The sequence below is a fragment of the Andrena cerasifolii genome, chromosome 16, assembly GCF_050908995.1.
Source record: "Andrena cerasifolii isolate SP2316 chromosome 16, iyAndCera1_principal, whole genome shotgun sequence".
Taxonomy (NCBI): Eukaryota; Metazoa; Arthropoda; class Insecta; order Hymenoptera; family Andrenidae; genus Andrena; species Andrena cerasifolii.
In genome coordinates this window covers 3,211,298-3,232,873 of record NC_135133.1, presented here as the reverse complement: position 1 = coordinate 3,232,873, position 21,576 = coordinate 3,211,298, and the positions used below count along the sequence as shown (strand labels likewise).

The window sequence follows — 21,576 nt, the reverse complement described above, 5'->3', positions numbered from 1 at the left end:
CTACAATCGTCCGAAAATGCATACATTCACTCCATCATGCTTTTATTGTGGCTCGTATATCCAGCTATCGCTTCAGTTTTGCTATGAATCCACGTTGGCAGTCCTCCCGAGTAGGCGCCATCTCGTATCTACTACCTCATCTAAATTTGTCACGTGACTTGCTATGTATTATCGCCAATATGGCGGAACTCTGATTTGGGAATGCAGTCAAGATTTTTCGTTTTTCGTTCTTATATGAGCAGATTTTGGTCTGGGAGAGGTCTAATTCGAAAGAAGAAGATTCAATGCGGAGCGCTACACCGCATACACGCAAGTAATATTTATAATATTTACAATAATATTTACAACATAATAACATTTATGAATACCTAAACATGCACGATTTTCTGGCCACCCGATTGACCATGCGGCCCATTTATGTAGTACAATCTGCCAAGAGGTTTTATATTCGTTTTATTTTTTTTAACCCCTTACCATACCATTTAAATTCCGACGGCCGGCGCAAAATCAACACCAGAGGTGAGTCACGCGTCGAGCCATTTCACGGTTCGGCTCAGTGTCCGAAGTTGTCAATCGCACACGTTTAAGCCCAATTACGCAGTTGCAACAAAGTTGCCGGCAACTTGGCTAAAGGGGCTTATGATGTGTAAATATAAGTGTATGCGGCCAGGAATAACTGAGATGAAAAGCATCGGCGAAAAGTTGAGTCGTAGTATCTACTAACCACGAGCCTGACCCTTGGTGTTTACTTTTCTCCCGACCGACGTACCATGGGTCTCACCCGTGCTTTCCATCTTTGGCCCAATCGACGTGCCACGGGTCTCAGCCGATGTTGTAGGCCAAGGGGTTAAGGTGGGATTTAGGTCCCATTAGATATCAACTTGGTTTTTACTTACAAAGGTTACCCACCCAACTGCCTACAAATAAATTTCAGGATTTTGCCTTAATCAACCCCTAAGGGGAGAAAATGGTTGTAGATACATATATAAATGTTTGTTATACAAAGGTTACTTTACAGAAATTACATAAAAAAATTACTTAAAAAAACAGATATAAAAGTAGTTCCTTTTAATTATTCTACCGTAGCAAAGCACGAGTATTTTACTAGTACTTGATATTAGATTTACTACTCAGCTTCGCCAGAAATTTAGATTCTAATTTTATACAATTTTTTTTTATTTTTTTTGTGAAAATAGTCGCATTTGTCTGGATTAGTAAAACATAATGAGCTGAGGCTCATTTCGTGATCCTAGAGTTTAAGGTGCACATTGGAACGGCAGCCTTTATCGTTCAAAAGTTTTTAGGCGACAGACAAACACACAAACACATAAAAGCTTTCTGCTTTATATATTAAGATACTGTCTCATATGACCAAATGAAATCTTTCACAGTCAAGCGGATTCCGCCACGTAGCACACGTCGACGGCAAATGTTACTTTTGAAAACATTGTTTTCAGAATGGATTTTGATACTGAGTAATTAATTTCTGATGTGTACTTAACCAAATTTATGGAATCCTTGCCGCGAAAATTATGAAAATTGAGATCTTCGATTAAGTTCGTGAATCGAAATTGGAAGGCAAGTAATTAAAATTTTTGTAAATATGCATTCAGAATCGAAGACAAGTTTGGGTATAAATTGCTGTTCGACGTGGAATCACGCACGATCCGCTTGTCTGGGAAAGAAACACCGAATCTTCTGGCGCTACGCACGCGTAGCACGGACACTCCACTCAACTCTGAGTGGGCCTGAAACGGCCCACAGACGATGCGATTTATCGTACAATAGTTGTACAACATAAGTCGCTTCGAGCGTTGTGAAAGACAGTTGCAACGTTTGTGGTGTTGTATAAATTATATGTAGAATGATGTTAATACGATCTGGCTTTACAACAATAGGTGTACGATAAATCACATCCTCCTTTGTGAGCCGTTTAAGAGGTCATTCTACTTTGATCGGTCGAAAAATGAAGCTTTTAAAGATTTTTTTCTCAATAAATACAACATATAATGAAATAAATCTTTTTGGAATTTATTAAGCTACTGTTATATATTATACAAAACAATTTTAAAAAGATTTTCTTTAATTTGTTTTATGTTTTTTTACAAAAAAGAGGTGTGTTTGTGTCGCAGGTATTTCCCAGCTCAGGCTAATCTGAAACAAAAAATTCGAAAAGATTCTTAATCTGTATAAGTGTTGCAATCGTCCATAGCTCAATTAACAATTTTATGCCGAATAATAGCCGAGATTTTTCTCGAGGAACATTCGAGAAACACCCTTTTGGGGAACTTTTTCTTTCAAACCGGCGCTGTTTTGCTATTTCTCAACAAAAATTGTTAATTGAGCTACTGGCGATAGTGACACTCATACAGATTAAGAATCTTTTCGAATTTTTATTTCAGATAAGCCTATGCCGGGAAATCACCTGTGGCTCTTTTTGCAGGTGTCACATTGGCGCTATAAAAAACCATATGAAACAAATTAAAAAAAAATCTTTTTATTTTTTTTGTATAACATAAGAGTAGCTTAATAAATTCCAAAAAGATTTATTTCATTACATGTTGTATTTATTAAGATTATTTTTTAAATATAGTTCATTTTTCATCAAAGTAGAATGACCCCTTAAGGCCCTAAGGCCCTAAGGCCTCTGCACGCATATCAGTCCCGTGCCAGTGTCTCAGTGGTAAGAAGAGATCCTCTATCCGCGAGTCTATCCCCTCTTTTTCTTACCACTCACACGCAATTGACACAGAACTGATATGTGTGCAGAGACCTTTATTCGGAACTCGTCCTTCCTCTGAAGCACTACTAATCGGTGTGCAGAAGCGAATGATGGTTCTGTTGACACACCAAACAAGACATTAAGCTCGGACACTCGAAGGAGAAATGGCCAGGTTTCAAACAATTAAAGCAATGGTTATTTTCCATAATCTCCGCCCTCCGTTCTTCGACCGTCAATGCCTTGAACGCGCGGCATCGGTACAGCGGGTGCTTAGAGCGACAAATAAAGCACCGAGCTTTCTTCACTGGCTCGACCTGACTCGCCGACGCTGGCTGGTTATCCATCGATACCGCTATACAAATCTGTTTTTTAAGAAATTTGTCGAACTGCTCGAAGGTCGGGTAGTCGGAACTCGCGCCTAGCGACATCTCCCACTCCACCAGGGTCTCCCGGTCCAATTTCCGCGACATGATAAAAACGAGCAGCTCCCCCCAGGTGTCGGTAGAACAGCCCAAACTTTTGAGAATCGGTAACGTTCCAATCGTTCCGTTCCTTAGGCAAGACAACTCGATGAGGGAGCCCCGCTTTACCGGTGGAGCCGACAAAATGTTGTCGAGATACACGGTAATCAGCATGCGTTTGTTTTCGTAGCGCTTCTCAAGGACATCCCAGGCCGTTTGAAATTTCGCCGAGAGGGAAATGTGCTTCACTAGGGAGGCCGGCTCGCCTTCCAACGAGGCTTTCAGATGGTACATTCGTTCCACGTCGCAAATGGACTGATTATCTATAACCAAAGAACGGAATAGCTCCGCGAATCCGCGCCATTCGAGATATGACCCGGAGAATTTCGGCAGCGGGATAGGCGGAAGTTCCCAGGCGTGTCCGACACCGCGACTCGACGTACTCACGGACGACGAGGCCGCGGGAGTCAAGGACTGAATTATGTCGGTGAAATAATCGCGAACTTGCTGGTAAGCATCCCCAGCGGCGAAAATCTCCTGTTCCTGAACGTCCGAGTAGGTGACCTCGAATGCTGTGTGGTTGCTTAGCTCGTCATCTTGGGCCAGACACTGAATCCACAGTACCTCCAGGTAGTCCAGGCAGATTTGGGCGGTGATCGTGGAGAATTTCGCCTTCTCCAACTTCCGGTAACTCTCCATCAATCCAAGCATGATTTTGGTGTTGCGCTTCTGCATCGTCAGCAGGGCGCCAATCTCCTCAGCCTTCTTCGTGGCCATTGGAATTGATGCGGTTGTATCGCTCGGTGCAGGTTAAATTCACCTCGAAGGAACAAACACACTGTTTAGGCGAGAGCCTAATTATTTAGTCGAAGCACGTGCACGAATAACACGGCACGATTTCCAAGCACGCGACCAGTTTATTAACTCAGACCACGATTGACGAAAATACGAATAAACAATACGGTTACTTATACGAAGAATATACAACACTGGATGCTGGGATCTAAGAAATGGTACAAACTGCGTAGCGTGCGACTCTAATGTACTAAGAGCAGAAAAGTGCGTAAAGGTGCGACTAATTCCGACACTAGTAGCGAGCGAACTGTTTTCAAATTGCACGGAAAGTCCTCGGTATATACGCACACATATACAGTCGCGAAGACGGTTGACCGCGTTCGTGCCTCAACGGGCACGAACCAAAACAAGCTGCGACGCGCTCGACCGTTGCGAATACATAACCTGTCGATTCAAAAATGAACCGCGGAATCATACGTATTCCGCGGCAATGATCATTAAGTATTTATTCGCACAATTGTAAGAGCTCGCGACTCGGGATCGACGGTGAGCTCTTAACGTGCTGTGTGCGGTTGAGATGGCAAGAGAAACGAATGCGGGTCCGATGGCTTACATCTGATTATATCCTGAAAGTCCTCATAGTATTGTCCGTTATTGCCCGACGCGAAAACATCGACGAATCAAATCACAGAACACCACGTGAGGAAGAGTGTCCCTCTTGCTCCTGTGCCTGGTCTTGCTCTGAATCTATAAGAGAAAACTTTACGCTGTTTTTAAGGTCTATTCTATACTTCGTTTGTGATAGATGCACCTAATGTTTATTGCAGATTTTTGTCACTATGCTCAGAGGCGCCAGAAGCAAATATTTGACGAGTCCTTGTAGACAACAATGTAAGTGCCAAAAATTAAAGTCTATGCTATTTGCCATTGGCACGTAGAACATTTTCTGATAATTTTTTTTTTAATTTTGGCACCTACAGTGATTTCTAAAAGGACTCTTCATTTAATTTGCAATATCTACTCGATATGTTCTAAAAACAATTTCTTCGTTTTCTATTTTATTAGCCATTATTTATTTTTGTTCATAATGTACACGATATAAGTTCCTTTAATTCTCTCATGAAAAATAAATAAGTTCCCGCCTAAACACTATTATTTCGCACACGCGTGCAATAACGATTCGTATCTCCATTTCGTAAAGCGTAATGGTGCCTCAATAATTGGGTTAAAAATGAAGAACCATGCTGAAATACAAACACTCACAAACAAAATAATTTCTAATTTTAATTAACAACCGTACACGCGTGAATCATAAGTAAGTACGATCCGGAACCACACAATTTTGTAGGATATAACAAAGTGGAAAACAGTTTCGTTGTTTAAAAAGGATAAATTAAGTGTTTTAGTAGCAAATCTACCTTTCTCCATTAAATCAGAGTCTGACACTAATCGCACACGTGCAAGTCCTGTAAAATAGGACAGAATGCCCATTTTCTTCGCTTCAACGTAGGTAACTAACGAACTCTAAACCGCCAGTTTGTCTTGTTTCCCTATTACAGATCGTTAACTGACAAGGGAAGATCCCGAACCCGAAAATTAAAAAAATTCTGAAACTTTGTGAATATGTAGGGTATTTCCTCCTGATTACAACGCAACTTTTGTTTGCTGCCCAAATTCACTCGAAGGGGGTGAAATTAACCCCTGAAAATTCGGCTATTTTCTGATTTTGTGTTATAACTCGCGAGCTGTAAGAGATAGAAAAAAAGTTTCAAGGCAAAAGTTACTTCTTTTAATTAGATCTAGCATTTGGTAAAAAAATTATTTTACAAAATTATTTTATAAAATCGGAAAATAACCGGATTTTCAGGGGTCAACTGCACCCCCTCAGAGTGAATTTGGGCAGTGAACAAAAATTGCGTTATAATCGGGAGGAAATTCCCTACATATTCACAAAGTTTCAGAATTCTTTGAATTTCTGGGTTCGGGATGTTCCCTTGAGAGTAAACTTTAATTATCCAAACCGGCATAAACGCACTTTCTTACAAGGTACAAACAATCCCCCATCGATGAAGTAAGCGCCACACGCATACACAAAAATATACCACCACGTTTCTACCTCTGCTAGAAACATCAAACACAAAACTGAAGATCCTAACATACGTCAACAAATCTCTAAACTGCATTCAAACAAATTCGCATCAAGTTTAATAAATTCCACACTCCATCCCACAGACGGACCACCAAAGTACCTCTACATCCAAGCTTACCGAACTACTTACAAACCAGCCGGCATCAGCGATCCACTGAGCAGCCACAAACCTCCCGACACGTCAACAGCCACACACGCTTATGCGAGGAGCTTGCTCATCCTCTCCTGCACAGACTTAAGAAACGCGAAGAAACGGCGACAGGAGGTACACGATGGTCCGCGGAGCCAGCCTCAAGCGGGCGTGCTCTGCGGAGGATTGGGGGCGCGGTAGACCCCGGCGAACATGACTGTGCGCATCGGTTTGTCGTAGATGAAGTAAACGAAGGGGTGGTTGGCGTTGAAGATTGCGGGCTGCAGCGGCCTGCCGGAGCGGAAGGTGAAGAGCGCGGTCGCAGCGGCCGCCGTGGTGCCCTCCTCGGTGACCTCGATGCGCGCACGGTGGACAGCGTCGCCGAGGTGCGGCGACGGCTCGCCGTCCTCGACGAAGCCGCGCAGGTCAGCCGCGTTGGCCGTCACCAGCTCGCCGGCGCCTAGGGCGTGCAACAGCGCGCCTAACGGTAGCTCCTTCTCGATCTCGAAGCGCGGTAGGAACACCTCCACCTCGCGCGGGGGCACACCGTAGTCGAGGATCTCGCGCAGCTCCGTGGACCCTTCGTCAGTGGAGATACGCTCGATCAACTGGCGCACGCCGTCGCGGTCGCTGGGCGCTCGATCACCCCCGTCGGCGGATCTCGCGGTGGCGAATGGCGGCAGCAAAACGAACATGGAGATTTGCTCACCCTTGTAGGGCAGCTCGAGGATGTGCGCGCCGAGCATCTCGGAGATCACTGTGGAACAGAAGGAATGGTGCTCTTCAAGGGTGCGAGTGGGTGAAATTGTTTACATGGAGCTTGGCACACTGATATGGCGAAATATGGTTTCGATATTTAAGGGGCAACATGTACCTAGGGGACTAGAAAAACCAGGGTGAACTTCGACAATTTTTTTTTTTCATTGGAAGTATTTTGCAATTTAACCCTCCGTGGTCAAACTTCTGTAAAGTTCCGCGGTGGCCACACTGGGTTCAATGGACCCAGCCTGATTTTTAAATAGTTACCGTACGAACTGTATCAGTCCATTCGTTTCTCAAAAATTATAGTACACACTTTGAACATTGTAGAATATGGGATAGTTGCCTTTTAGTAAGAAATGAAGCGATAATACGTACCAAAAAAATCGGAAAGGAAAGCCAGGAATTTGCAGGTATCAAGCTACAAAGTTAAAAAGCGGGTCTATTGGACCCAGTGTGACCATGAAGGGCTGAAAATCTTTATATGGATCTTAAAGTACATATTTTAGTGTACCAATTGTGTACATTTAATTCGAAAACTAAGAAGTTTGAATATGTAATAGCGCTTTTCTCAAAATGGTACTTTAAAAAACGGTAACCAATATTCCTCGAGAACTACTGGACCGATTCAATTGAAATTTGGAACAGAGGTTTTTGATAGAATTATTTAGTTTTTGTCGTAGGATTTTTTTATCAATTAGAAAAGGCATGATTTTTCACTGTAAAATCACACATCTGCATTCAAATGGCCGCCATTTTGCGAATTAATATTTTTAAAATCGGCTGCGACTACCAACTACTTAAATTCTTTTATGTATTTTAGGGGAAACTTATTTTGTTTCGGATAAAAACTATCGAAGATATTTTGGTTACCGCGGAAGCTATTCTGAAAAAAACTGCTTAACGCAAATTGCTATTACATATTCAATCTTCTTACAATTAGTTTTCGAATTAAAACACAATTGTTACATTAAAAACCCCATAAACCTTCAGCACATACGTTCGCCATAAGCTTTATAAAAACTAATAAGAATTTGAAACCTGTTTCTTTAATCTATGCAAATTACTCAGCAATAATTATTTAAAGTTCCCCTGTTTTATCCACCATGCTTATTATCTCTCGTAGCACTATCGTACTTCCTACTTTCATTAGACTACTTTAAAACGGTACCAGCAGTTATACTACTTTCTACTTCCAGTGGAACACGAAAAGATTTCCAATTTAAACAGCTTTACTAGCACTCACTGATAATACCATCATTCCAATCAAGAACCGAAGCTTTAACTTCAAAGAAGCAATTAAATTCATTAACAAACATCCATTTATAATCGCAATTGTACTCACGGTGATTAAACGTCCCCTTCTGCTTCATGAACGTGACCATAGAATTCTGGGACCCAGAACTGTAGAATAAATCCTTCTTCGAATTTGCAGGGTCGAAGCGACTTTGCCAGAGGCCTTTGAAGTAAACCGCGTTCGCCAACACCAAATCGGTGCTTTCATCGATACTGCCAGCAGGCAGCAGGTCGCGGATGTGTCCCTTGGTCATATTACTAACCCACCCATTGATTCGATCACGGACGGCAGCCGGATTTGTTTGGAAATCTGTCTTCTCCAGCTGGTCGCCAAAAAAGTCCAGCATACACTCTCTTACTCTCTTCTTGTCGGATATCCACAATCGATTCGCCGAATTGTACTCATAGTCAGTCGCGTTAGCCTGCAAAAAGTATCAATATTTATCTCCCTGGCTCTGAGAAACATTAGCAAAATAATACATTAGTCCCGAAGAAATTAACACTCGACGAACTCGAGCTCCCTAGAATTGAGGGGCCGAGTGGAGACCAGGCACATGCCACATGTACATCAATTTTCGTTTCTTTGTACCATTAATTCGTTTCTGCAATGCAGTGTAATTCCACCACAAGCTAATATAATAACATGCACTGGCGGATTTAAGGAAGAAGGCCCAGGTGGCAAACATTCTGTGACACTCTGTATACCCAACAGAATTACAAATAAATTTACTCGCGTGTGGAATGAAAATTATGGGAAATAAAACATAGCTAGTGTTTGCATAGAATCATAATTTTTTTGAGAGAGATGGGACTTCTTGGGGTCTTCTGAACAGGGGCGCAGGCGGCAAACGCTTTTGGGCCGCCCGTTAAATCCGCCGCTGCTAACATGTACGTTTCACCGAGCAGAATCATATAAAATTTTCGCTGAGAAAAAAACAAATGCGTAAGTAGTGGAAAAGGGGCCCAACGCCACTTGGCTGCTTGGTGACACGTGACCTAATAAAATTAATTCTTCGGCTAAAATTTGATAATACTTGTCAGCTTTTCCGACGGCAAGTGGGCCCTGTGGGTCCCATTAAACACTCTATAAACAAAAAAATATACATTTATCTCACAAAAATTTTAATTCTACTTCTCACTTATATACTTTGTGAAAAATTAATTTATTTCTTCTAAAAATTAAATGATAGTCCCCTGGCGACTAATATTTTTGACCCAGTCCGCCACTGGTTGTCATTTACCATCTAATTCAAGTACCGTTTAAACTAATTACAATTTTCTACCGCATTTCCTATGAAAACAATTTTCCCTTCAACTTGCTTTCCCCTAATCGTAAAACAGTGGCATGTGCCTGTTTTCGCCTGGGCCCCGCAATTACATACATATCAAGTCAATCCCCCCTCCCAAATATTTAAAATTCAACCTCAAGCCACGCCTAATCAAGTCCATTTATCAAGGACCCACAGAACCACGGGGAGCTCGTTCAACCCACGCAGCGGTTAAACAATTTGACAACCGGTTGGATGTTCGTCATACATCTAGCCTTGGATTCCTCGCCAGTGATGCAACCATAATGCCTGCTCACCTGGGAGTCTAGCTTGAGGGAGTTCTCGTATGCGTAGTATCGTTGCACGTCGACCTTGGACAGGTCGTTCGGTATGTGCAAGGCCTTCCTCAGGGCCTCGTCGGTGGTGCCTCGGGAGCCGAAGTACGCCAAGCTCAGCGCCTGGTGGATGCTATGGGGGCTGTAGAAAATGTTGTCGCGCGCTTCAATCAGCGTGGTCTTCTTCAGGCTGTCCAGGGCGAAGCCGAACCTAGCGTCGGTCAACGCCTTCTTCGAGGCAGGGTTCATCATCTGCGGGCTGTCGTTGCCCGTCAGGCACTGCGCTGAGGCGCTGCTCAGCAGCAGGAGCACTGGAAACACCGACATCGCCTGGAAAAACGATTCACTGTTAGAGAAAAGGCTTGAAGAGGAATGTTTGCTTTAGTGAAACTTCCCGCGGCTTGCTTGGGCTAGACATACACCTAGGGCTAGAAAAACCAGGGTGAACTTTGACAATTTTTTTCCACTGAAAATGTTTTTTTTTAAGAATTCTTATGTGCACCTTAAAATACGTATGTACTTTAATGTAACAATTGTGTAAATTTAATGTGTAATAACAATTTTCTTTAGACAGCTTTTTTGGAAGAGCTTCAGCGGTAACCAAAATATCTTCGACAGTTCATATATGAAATAAAAAAATTTTCTCTTAAAATGCATAAATGGTTCTGAGTACTTTTTATCGCAACAATTTTAAAAATATCAATTTTTCGCATAATGGCGGCTATTTGAATACAGATGTGTGATTTGGCAGCAAAAATCGTCCTTTTTTTTTAGTTTATGAAAAAGGAACTATGATAATAAATTGTAGATGTGTTTATACGTTCGCGATTAACTAGTAATACATTCATTTACAAAAATAAATGAGATTTATAATATTTTTCCTAGACTTAAGTTTCTCGAGAAATTATAGTATTTTAAGTAAGTACAGTAAGCAATTATAAAGTTTCTCGAGAAGGAACACTAGGTCTATGTGACCCATTTTGGGGAAATTCTATGACTCAAAATACACTGTTCATAATTAGTAGGGCACCTACTTACTCCGTGTGGGATAATTGTGAAAATCGTTGCAAATTCATTGAAGAATTCTGATAAATTTTACTTTATTTTTCTAGAGGATTATTATTCCGAATAAAAAAGAAAGTTTTGTTTGGCAATTTTTCAGTTACTTGTGAATAAGGTTTAACCATCAATGGTTGGTCACTTTCTAGTATTTGACTCGCTGAATTTCGCAATTTTCACATTTCTGTGAAAATATGGAGAATCGTGAATTCTTCAGCAAAAGTAGGCTCATCGTGGCATAAACTGAGCATTGTGCGTGACCGAGCGCACGTAAAGCGTAATGGAGTGCGTGCGCAACTTACGCAAACGTAAATTACACCTTTCGTAAATGTCCGCAGACTAAGAACCCAGTATTGCAAAGTCCTGTGAGCAGACAGTTCAATCTGCCACGCAAAACCATTAGGTACCGGTTGAGGATTGCGCATGCTCTTATGCGAACTTCGTTTCCGTAAAGGCCGGCGCGCGCAGGCCTCGGGGTCTAGCGTGATGGCCGTGCTACGCTACGGACCGTTCGTTCTGGCTCTCTACGTTTTAACCTTATATTACTTTTCTTTTAACAATATGTACATTCTAAGTTAACCACGTGTGTCAGTGTATTCTCCCGGAACCTCTCTCCTAATCACTGGGACCCAACAGTACCAATCCAGAATGCGAAATTTTTTAATTAACCCTTAACTGGTATACTGTTTTTGGCAAACGTGACTGGTATACTGGGGTCGTGGCAGACCCCAAATAAAAAAGGACACAGCAATTTGTAAAGTCGATACTAGATCATCCTCTATGAATATTTTGTTCTTAGGTAATGTATAAAATGACAGGAACGTAGAAAGTTAAACTATTAACTATAAAATTAATTAGAAATTCAGTTGACAAACTTAGACAACCAAAAATTTTGCAGCGAACTCTGAGTGCTTGGGGTCATGTGCGACCCAGGATACCAGTTAAGGGTTAAAAATCGTCTGCATGCAAATTACACTAATAAGTAAGCAAATCACTTGATTTAATATTACCGAACAGATTTTTTAACTCAAATATGACGGATGGGAAGTGAACAATTTTAATATTGAAAAATAAGGAAGAAGAAATCTACACTTTTATACAAAGAGAGATCCGATTTTTATGTTCGCGCAAAACTCAGGACCTATTGAACCGATCTTCCTGAAATTTTAACACGTTATTCCTGGATACTCTAGGACGGACATAAGCTATGTAGCATGTCTCAAAAACGCGTTATTAACATGGAACGAAGAAGCGCCTGGTATATGTTGCGTTGGAGGAAAAGTAAATCTAAAGGAGACAATATTATCTTTTCCAAAATATTATGAAAAAATTAACCTTTTTTTTTAAAAAAAATACTCAATTTCCTTAAAAGATATTAATTCTAATAAACCTGAAGCAGTCACGCTAATATATCGAAGTCGACACGGGGGACGCTAGTCTAATATAAATATGTTCAAAGAGATATGAATAAGTAATCTTCCCTACAGTCAATTTTCACTGTAACAAGTGAAACTAAATTGCTCACTCAATTTATATAAATACATTTACTCCATTCTTCAACATAATAGCCTTCTCCATAAAGCAATCCTTTGTTTACTCTTCCTCTCGTAACCGTACCGCACCAGAAATTGCCAATTGTGTCATCAAAACCAGCTTTCATGAATGAAAAGTTTCGCAAACACGAAGCGATTTATTTTATCCGCGCAGAGGGATAAGTACCACAAAAGAAAATGTTTAAACCCATCCACCAGCTGTCACAGGGGAAGCGCAATAAAATTCAGAGCAGCACTGCCGATAAGATACGCGCGGTTCGCTCGCCACGTTCCAATATTGAGTTTCAAAACTTGACACCGTGAAAACGCTGTTCCATCGATAGCGTATCGATCGTTTCTCCCGACGGTGGATAAGCAGCCGGTTAAAATGTTCCATGGAATGGACTTTCTCGTCGACGAACGGAGAAAGCCGAGAAAGAGGGGCGAAAGCAATGCTGGATGGCTTCGCTCTGCACTCGAGGTTTCGCAACGCGCTCCATTTTTCGCTGACCGGTATAACCGTGACCTCTAAAAGTGAATCATGCGAGTTTCGAGCTCGCTCTGTTCACGAGGTCAACGTGACGTCGACAAACACATCGCCGCGCGTACGCCATTCTTATCCCTGACATTTTTATTGAGGAAGAGCTTCGTGTAGGAGACACGCTCTGTTTCCCGCGAGGTGATCATTCACTGGTTCTTTTTAATCAGATAATTAGCCGCGGGAGTACTATAAATAATATATTGTGAAATTTAGCTTAAATCTTTTTCATGCATTTTTTGGCTTTCGTCTTGTTTCCAACGACGTCTGTTTTAACGCGTATTATGTTGTACTGTTGGTATCAATTGCGTCAGCAAGAAAACAAAAATGAATTTAGTTACGTGTGACAACCGCTGACGAAAGCAGTAAATTAACTGCCAGCATGGGTCTGTGCGTGTTTGTCTATACTTGACTGACAGGGTAAAAAAGACAGAACGCAAACCTGTTCTTTTATCTCAAGTGGCAACGGACTTTTTATATTGCCTTTGCCGTTTTCTCTTCACTTCGAGTCTTGCCTTCAGTGCAGTGCGACGTCCTTCCAAGCTTAGTTTAATAAACGAGAGTTTCAAAAGAATAAGTATTTTGCGGTTTATTCAGCAACGCATTTCCAATATATTACTTACTTCTGTACACGAAGGGGAATCCCTTTCCCCGTTTACAAAATAAATAATAATTTGGAAGCCACGAAATTAGAATTTAACTGCTTTTTGTTCGAAGCTACTTTCTTTGTCAAAGAAAGTAAAATAATTATTTTCCTGTTTAAACTTTCTGATTATTCTGTGGAGCTTACTGTTCGCCATTGTATTTGTTATTAAATATTTATGTTTCTTTCGAAGGGAGCTGATAGTTTCAGTGATTCAAGTGTTGGCTCGATTTTGGTAATTTTGTTATCCACTCCTACTATTCATAATTTGCAAAAACGGATTAAAATGGGTATTATGTTTTCATGTGGATTCGATGGAAGAAACCGTAATCGTGAAACTGGGGAGAAGAACACGATTCGGGGGAAGAAGCATCGAGTGCCAGGAGAAGTGAAAGCAACGAAGAAACCGTGACATCATAGGGTCCGGCTTTCTTGCTTGAAATTAACGAATGACGGGCCCAGTGTGACGAAAGCAGGAGAAAACAACACCACGCCTACGCGTTTGTGTATACCTGACAGGACGCCTCGACACGTGAGAAACTGGCTTCATTATTCAAACGCTTCAATTTCCCTTTATGCAAATAACGAAGCGGTGTTTACGTAATTTCGTATGCAACTTTCTAGTTCCTCGATTGACAACGCTTCATTTATCTGCAGGCTTAATTCCACACGCCTTTGAGGGAAAAACTTATGAAACTCCAGTAGTGGCAATTTTACAACTGCTCAGACTTCGATTTCCCGGAAAAGCTTTCAGGTTCTTGTATCTAGCCTTGCATTTAATCGAGTGTTTCTTTTTACGCTAAATATGTGATATTTTCGAAATTGCAGTCTTTCATTGAGAAATATTCGACCTAATTACCTCGCTCGAAATAACGAATGGAGTGTTTGATTAAATAACCTCGTTGTTCAAGAAGAATATCCAAGATTTCGAAAGCTGTTCATACTGTGATTTGACTTTGAGGTTAGTTTTCACCCAGTTAAAGGGCGATTGAGCCCAAATGAAAGGCGCCGTTGTTCTTGTTTTGAATCGCTCTAAAAACCCACAAAGTTGCGTTCCAATCGGTGGGTCCGGGTTCGCGGTGTTCCCTTGTTAGCCGTAAGCAAGCTCAAGGCCCTCTTCCAAAGCATAAATTACCTCCTACATACAACAAAACTTAACTGTCTCCAAAAACACCACTTCCACCCTTACTGAGTAACCAATCCTAGCACGTATTCCCACACCCCCGCGATATGTAGAAATCACCAATAGCGTTCTTCGACTACTTAGTCCACGTGTTTACCCTGCGTACACAGATGGGCATTCTTCGAATACAAATTTCGAATAAAATGAAGTTATTCGAGAATAACGAATAATTTTCAGCTTCAGAAAATTCTGCGTTAGAATATTTTTCATATGAAATGATATCTAATTTTTATATTACAAAAAGAACATTTGACGAAGCTTATGCAACAAAATAACAAAACTGTTCTTAATTTAGAAGAAATACAAACAATACTTCTGCGAAACGAAAATTACCATTTATATCACTATAATTGATATCAATCTCGAAATAATATCCCACCAAATTGCATATAGGTACTTTTACAAGCTAGAATAAACAACCGAACAAAATACAAAGGAACTCTCCTACTTGAACTAATGAAAATAAGTAACTGCTCTAATCTTCATTCATCAAAACATCAATAACAATAACCACAACTATTTGCAGCACAACATTTACAGTTATCTTTATCCTCCATCAATTACACACTACACAGTGTGGCAAACGTTCCAAAATGGCACAGGTGGCAAACGTTCCGAGCGGCCAATTTTTTTGGGAAAATAAAGACGTAGTTTACTAAAAACGGGCTCAGTGTAGTAGTAGAGAAAAAAATATAGATTGGATAAAATCATAATTTTTTTAAGCATGGTGCCCAAGGGGGCCTTATGGGCAGGGGCCCAGGCGGCAACTGCTCCTCGGCCGCCCTGTTAAATCCGCCATTGACGCTACATACTTCCTCAAACAACATATTCTTCCGAACTTCCTCTTTTAAACCAACGCCAGCAAATTTCGTGTAATCTCGCGACCACTAGCATCCGCGAAATCGCGCCGAAAAACTCCGCCAATGCCAACAAGAACGAGCAGCGAATGGCAAGTGAATTCCTCGTTCAGGTACGTGTCCAGATCAGTAAATGAAACACGTACACGAGATGCGTAATCAGACGTGGCCGTTCTCGCGTGACTGTACAGGAAAACAGTGTTAACCTGTTAACTGGAGAAGACGAGTTAACTCGTCATTCGGCAATTCCTTTGGGTCCGACGAGGTGAATTAATTCGTCACGAAAATATGCAAACTTAACCCTTAACTGGTATCTTGGGGTCGCTCATGACCCCAGGCACGCAAAGTTTGCTGCAAAATTTTTGGTTGTCTAAGCTTGTAAACTGTTTTTCTAATTAATTTTATAATAATAGTTTAACTTTCTAGGTTTCTATTATTTTACACATTACCTAAGAACAAAATATTCATAGACGTATTCAGGGTCGACTTTACAAATTTCTGTGTCCTTTTTTATTTGGGGTCTGCCACGACCCCAGTATACCAGCCACGTTTGCCAAAAACAGTATACCAGTTAAGGGTTAAGTCATACGAAAGCAGTAAATAATGCTCTGGATTATACACCGCACTTACTGTGGGCGTAATGAATTAAGTCCCCTGGAATAATTATTAAACGTTGAATTTTTAATATTCTAGAGAGATTTCTGATCGAGAAACTACTCAGGTAACAGGTCAATGTCGTGTGATCAACAGGACGAACGTCCTCTTCCAAGGATAAACGTCCTGTTTGAAGGACGAGCGTCCTCAGCGAGAAAAAGTAACCTGACGCAACGAACTGATGCCGGGATAATTTTAAGAAGAAAGTCTTCTCTTACTAAAGTTTCAAATTTGTCCTCTTGGGCACGGGGGATTTGAGGAGTCTGCCGCCCTTTCCGTGAAATATCATCAAATGTTTTAATTCAAAAGACTTGAGACAATTTTAACATTAATTCAATATGACAAGTTACATGTGGGTTATTGCTAATTTGCTACATGAAAACAAAAGTGAATTGTTTTTAAAGTTTTCTCAAGACTCTGTGTTTAAAGATCACCTTTCACTTTCGGTGTTAGGGAAAACAGATGCACATTTTATTTTGGGGTGGAAATTTATGCTACTATTGTCGATGAAAAAATAAAAAGTTACAGGCACAAAAAATTTATTACTTTTTTCAATTTCTTTCGTCCAAAAATTTCCGCCCTAGACTGCAGCCTACTTAGCCCATGTATAAATCCGCTACAAATCTTTCCCAAAATACCCAAGTAATCACGGATTTTTTAAAACCATCAAAGCAGAATATTGTAAATAGACTAGAAATCTTCGAATGGAATAGATTCATCGGTGATAAATATGTAATAAAATTGAGTTCTTAGGCTCACGAAAAATAACACCCCCAAATCGTGAAATCAGGTTTAAGTGACAGCGACCATCAAACTGTTAATAAAACGTCAGATTTAAATTTGAAATACATAAAAGTATCACGTAATATCATCATCACATTACGATATTGTTTTGTAAAAAAATGTTGTCGAATTCTTGGTACGTAAATATGTCGGAGGATGGAACACCTGGACGTGACAGCACGATCTACGAATAACTATGCCAGCCTGCCTCTGCAGCCGCTGGGAATTCCGTTCTTGGTCGCATGATTATCCTCGTGCACGTTGCTGCAATAAAATCAGCGAAAAAGTGTCCTTCACGGCCCGTGGAAGGCTGGCACGAAATGCAACAGGATACCTTCGGCAATTTCGCGTGAGAAGATCGGCTGCACTTCGCGAAAGAGCGTTACAAGCTCCGTAAATTATGTTGTCGATTGCAGACGAGATTAAGAGCAAGTGGCGCTGAGAAGCTGATATCAAAATGGAGGCAAAAAGCACGGGGCCAGAGAGAGAGGAACTCGCGAAGATGCATACACGCGCGATAACTTATCGTGGTTCAAGCTTCCAAGTGTTGGGAGACCCAGGGGTCATTTGGTGCATGGAATCTTTGCTGATCGAGAACACTGTGTTCGTATAAAATATTCAACATTCAGACCACTGTTTCTGATTTCAGAAAAGGAACTTTCATTGATGACAAATTGGGAATACTTCGCCACGTGACTGTACTACAAACACACTACGAGAGTTATTCCACTTTCGTTCCACTCCGAGTACAGACTGTTGATGGTTCCTTTATCTCCTATTTACTAATCTCAATAACATACAACCTCCAAGAAACATCTCCTGCGCGATCATAGAAGAAGGATTCTAAATCAGTGTACATATGTAAGTACTGTAACAACGACACCCTAGTCACTCCCATTGTTAGGCGTTATTAAACTATTAAACACTCTGCAATTACACTCGAGTGTCATCGACATATCACCATTCCCCTAACTCCACCATGCAACACTCCCCCGAATTCCATCGAGCCCCAAATGAAGAACTGCCCCGCACTCACCGGTTTGATAAACATTCTGCTGATCCACAGGTCTTTACTTTCCAGCTAGCTCGGTCACGAATGAGACACGGTCCGGTTGACGGTCGAAGCTGAACTGCGTGCGCTCGCCGGAATAACGGACTCCGTAGAGGCCAGTGAGTAACTGGCTCCTCGACCGGTTCCCCCACCACGCTTTTACCCGCGGCAGCTAGTAATCCTTTCCAATCGGGCCCTGTTCGGCTCGAGGCGTGCAGAGGGCGGTAAGCCGTTGCTTCCACGATGATCTGGAATTGCCCGGTCGTAATGGCTCCTTTGCCAGGAAATCCCGGGCGCTGGAGGAGGGACACGTCATTGGAAATCGGTTTACAGAGTTCGTTAAGCCCACGCATCGGGCTCAATGGGGATACGGATATGCGCAGTCGCGACCGCCACTTTGCATAATTAAGGCGAGCGTGGAGACTTCAGTTGGATGGTAGACGGCAGCGAGATGCAGCGCGTGAGAGCCCATAATTGCTCGGACAATAGCGGACTGTCATTTTGCAGGGGTCACGTGCTCGATCTTTTGGCGGGGAATATCGTTCTTGGAAGGTGAAGCGGGTTTTTAGCGCGGGGCTCTTGAAACGGAGGAATAAGTGCTGGGAGTTCGGTTGAAGGATGCTCGTCGAAGAGGTGCGTTGATTTACAGCCGATGGATCTTCCAAATGGTCTTGAACGCGGGGCCATTTCTGAGAACATTTTATTTCATAATTTGCCGGATTTCTTTGAACAGGGAATCGATGCCAGGCTCTTCACACGTCTGTTTCTTCTTTCCTGCCTTTTTCTTTTAGTACATTACGGATTTTGGTGAAACTTGTGTGTTTTAGTTTTTAGTGATGTGTAGAGGTATCCCTCGGGATGATTTTTCAAAATTTTCAAAATTGTTGATTTTACAGCTCTTTGAAGAATAGTGGCTTTTTTCAATAAATTATAACTGCTGAAGTAACAAACTGATAGAAATCAGGTTTTGGGTGCTTACAGTGGAGACATAAGAGCACTTAATAAAAATTGTTTCGTTAAAAAAAATTCTAACCATTTCTTTTGTAATTGTCAAAAATACGACATTAAAAATATTTATGATTAATTTAACAAATGCAACTTTATAATAGCAGGAGAATATTGAAAAATCTAGGATATAGTCCTATTTGTCTCCTTTTTGGACCAATTTTAAAAAATATGGACACTTTACAATCGCAATGCAAAGAAATCTCAAAAATACTAATCGTAAGTTGCAAAAGTGTCCCACACACAGACATGGCGTATCTGGTTCGTTAATGCGAACCAAAGCCAAGGAAACAATAATTAGTGCTTCAGTGATAATGAACTTTAGAACGAACAATGGAGAATGCAGGCCATTTGTCTTTGTGGAATGATTTTAAATACTCTGTATTCATGATAGAATAAAATAGGAATAAATTAAAAAAAAATACAGGAGGGAGAATGAAAAGGAGGCTAGAATAAGTCTGAGAAGTAAGTTAGGGTACAGTACCGCTGAGAAGTATTTAATCACTTACAGTAGGTGATGAAATTATTAGAGTCACCTGCATAAATTTGCGATTTTACATTAACACAGTTAATTTTTAAATGAAAGCCTAGTTACAGTGAATTCTTATTATTTCTTTTTGCAACTATTGATGTTTGCAAATTGCAAATATACACTTGGCAACATTGTGGGTAACATTATCTATCACACGGATGATTTTACTTCTACACAAACACAAAAAACATATTTTTCGTAATGTGCCTCTAATAAAATTTGATCACCCGCTGTAATGCATGTACGTTTGATAACAGCAGAAAATAGAACAAAACGCAACATACTTGATTATTGCTTGCCTTTATCGAATTGCTACTCCTTTTTCTTAGTTTACGTGTAATGTTGCCATTTTAATTTATAGATATGGCTATTATCGTTGCTTCTTATGTGATTGAACTGTTCGGATCGTATATTAAATTTTTCGCTTCAAAATTGTTTAATGACACGTGAATGCTGGTAGTGTTACATCTTGTGATTGGCCATAACGTTGGCAATTGTTTTGTTGCCGAGAAAATCTTTGAACCACCAAATCAGCAGTTATTTCACAAAGAGGAAAACTACAGCTGTCACTAATAATCGAATGAGAATAATAATAATCGAACTGCAGTTCGAAAACCTCTTTCAAGATAACAAAATAGAATGGGGCGATTAATCTGAGCTAAGAAACATCCAAATTGGACCACACATCCATACTTTCATCGCTCACATCTTTCTTTATTATTTCAAAATAAATATTCTACGTTAAAATATGTTAAATCTGTGAATGTAATTTATTTATCATCCTGTCCCCTATAAACTACTAGCTTTACTACTCGTCTCCGCCCGAAATTTAGAATCTGATTTTATAAAAAAAATTTAATTTACTTATTTTTTGCGAAAACAGTCACATTTATCTGGATTAACTAGGCATAACGTGCTGGGACACATTTCAGAGTTTACCGTTCGAAAGAGCTCCGTCAAGAGCTCTAATTTCTACAGTGGTACACTGAATGCTGTATATCTACAATTGATAAAATTTAAACAATAATTTTTTTTGTTCATTCTTCAAATATGAAGTAATAAAGTGCAAGAAACATTTTTACTGTATGTCGTCCAGTTTCTTTTTTTTTTTAATTCATGAAAAGCGCGTATTTTTCAAGCGTTTTGACCGGAGGGTAGGTACCCTTAAATACCTATACTGAGAAAATCATTTTTCCGGTACTGTGTGTCGAAAAACGTTCTACATATTTTGTCTTTTATCAAACGCACCTGTAATAAATGACCAAACACTTATGACTGGTAGGGTAGACCGGGGGTGGTAGTAACACTGACTTTGGAATATGCTCACGCAAAAACTATTACAGTTACAACAACAGTTTTTTTACGAAAATGTTACTTACTTATCTGACATTATTTGAGCCACAACAGTTTCGCTGTATGTCAAGTAATATTCCGATTATTAATAAAAAATCAGAAGCAGAGAAAGTGTTACAACCGTCCCTGACCCCGGGTCGGTTGTAACACTGCATGGAGTCGATAGTAGCACAAATATAACTTTACAAAATTGAAATATATATATTGATTTTAATTATAATAATAAATGAAAAAAGTAAAATTTATAACCGATTATGCGGTGTCGCCATTGTGGCAGAAATAGAAAACGTTTTGGCTGGTGCATTCTTCATGCGATCAATCCTTACATTCAGTACATTGCACCCAGTTTTTATTTGCTTTGCTTGTGCTGTGCTATCGGATTCCTTGCAAGCAAGACAATATTATTAATCCTCTTTGTCACTATTCGGTTCTGTCCCGGTACAACCGACCCCGACTGCCGATGTTACAATC

General features: G+C 40.6%; 1 protein-coding gene and 2 long non-coding RNA genes across 4 annotated transcripts in view; 2 read left to right on the top strand and 1 right to left on the bottom strand.

The window, feature by feature from the left end:
• Positions 1-5,242: 5,242 nt before the first annotated feature.
• The window catches only part of LOC143377835 (thiamine transporter 2), a 35,990-nt gene continuing 19,656 nt past the window's right edge, over positions 5,243-21,576 (bottom strand). Inside the window, exons 1-4 of one of the 2 annotated variants that reach the window (XM_076829603.1) lie at positions 18,201-18,374; positions 9,898-10,245; positions 8,362-8,734; positions 5,243-7,014 (exon numbers count right to left, since the gene is read on the bottom strand). In XM_076829603.1, the coding sequence (XP_076685718.1) occupies positions 6,419-7,014; positions 8,362-8,734; positions 9,898-10,245; positions 18,201-18,215 (1,332 nt within the window). In that variant the 5' untranslated portion in view covers positions 18,216-18,374 and the 3' untranslated portion in view covers positions 5,243-6,418. Of the gene's footprint in view, positions 7,015-8,361; positions 8,735-9,897; positions 10,246-18,200; positions 18,375-21,576 lie in introns of those variants that run through there. The other variant, XM_076829601.1, reaches the window with a different exon arrangement.
• Positions 13,131-14,627, top strand: LOC143377854 (uncharacterized). Its single transcript, XR_013087425.1, has 3 exons — positions 13,131-14,219; positions 14,345-14,441; positions 14,516-14,627. It is a non-coding gene; the product is annotated as an uncharacterized LOC143377854 (long non-coding RNA).
• LOC143377853 (uncharacterized) lies at positions 18,596-20,508 on the top strand. Its single transcript, XR_013087424.1, has 2 exons — positions 18,596-19,685; positions 20,114-20,508. It is a non-coding gene; the product is annotated as an uncharacterized LOC143377853 (long non-coding RNA).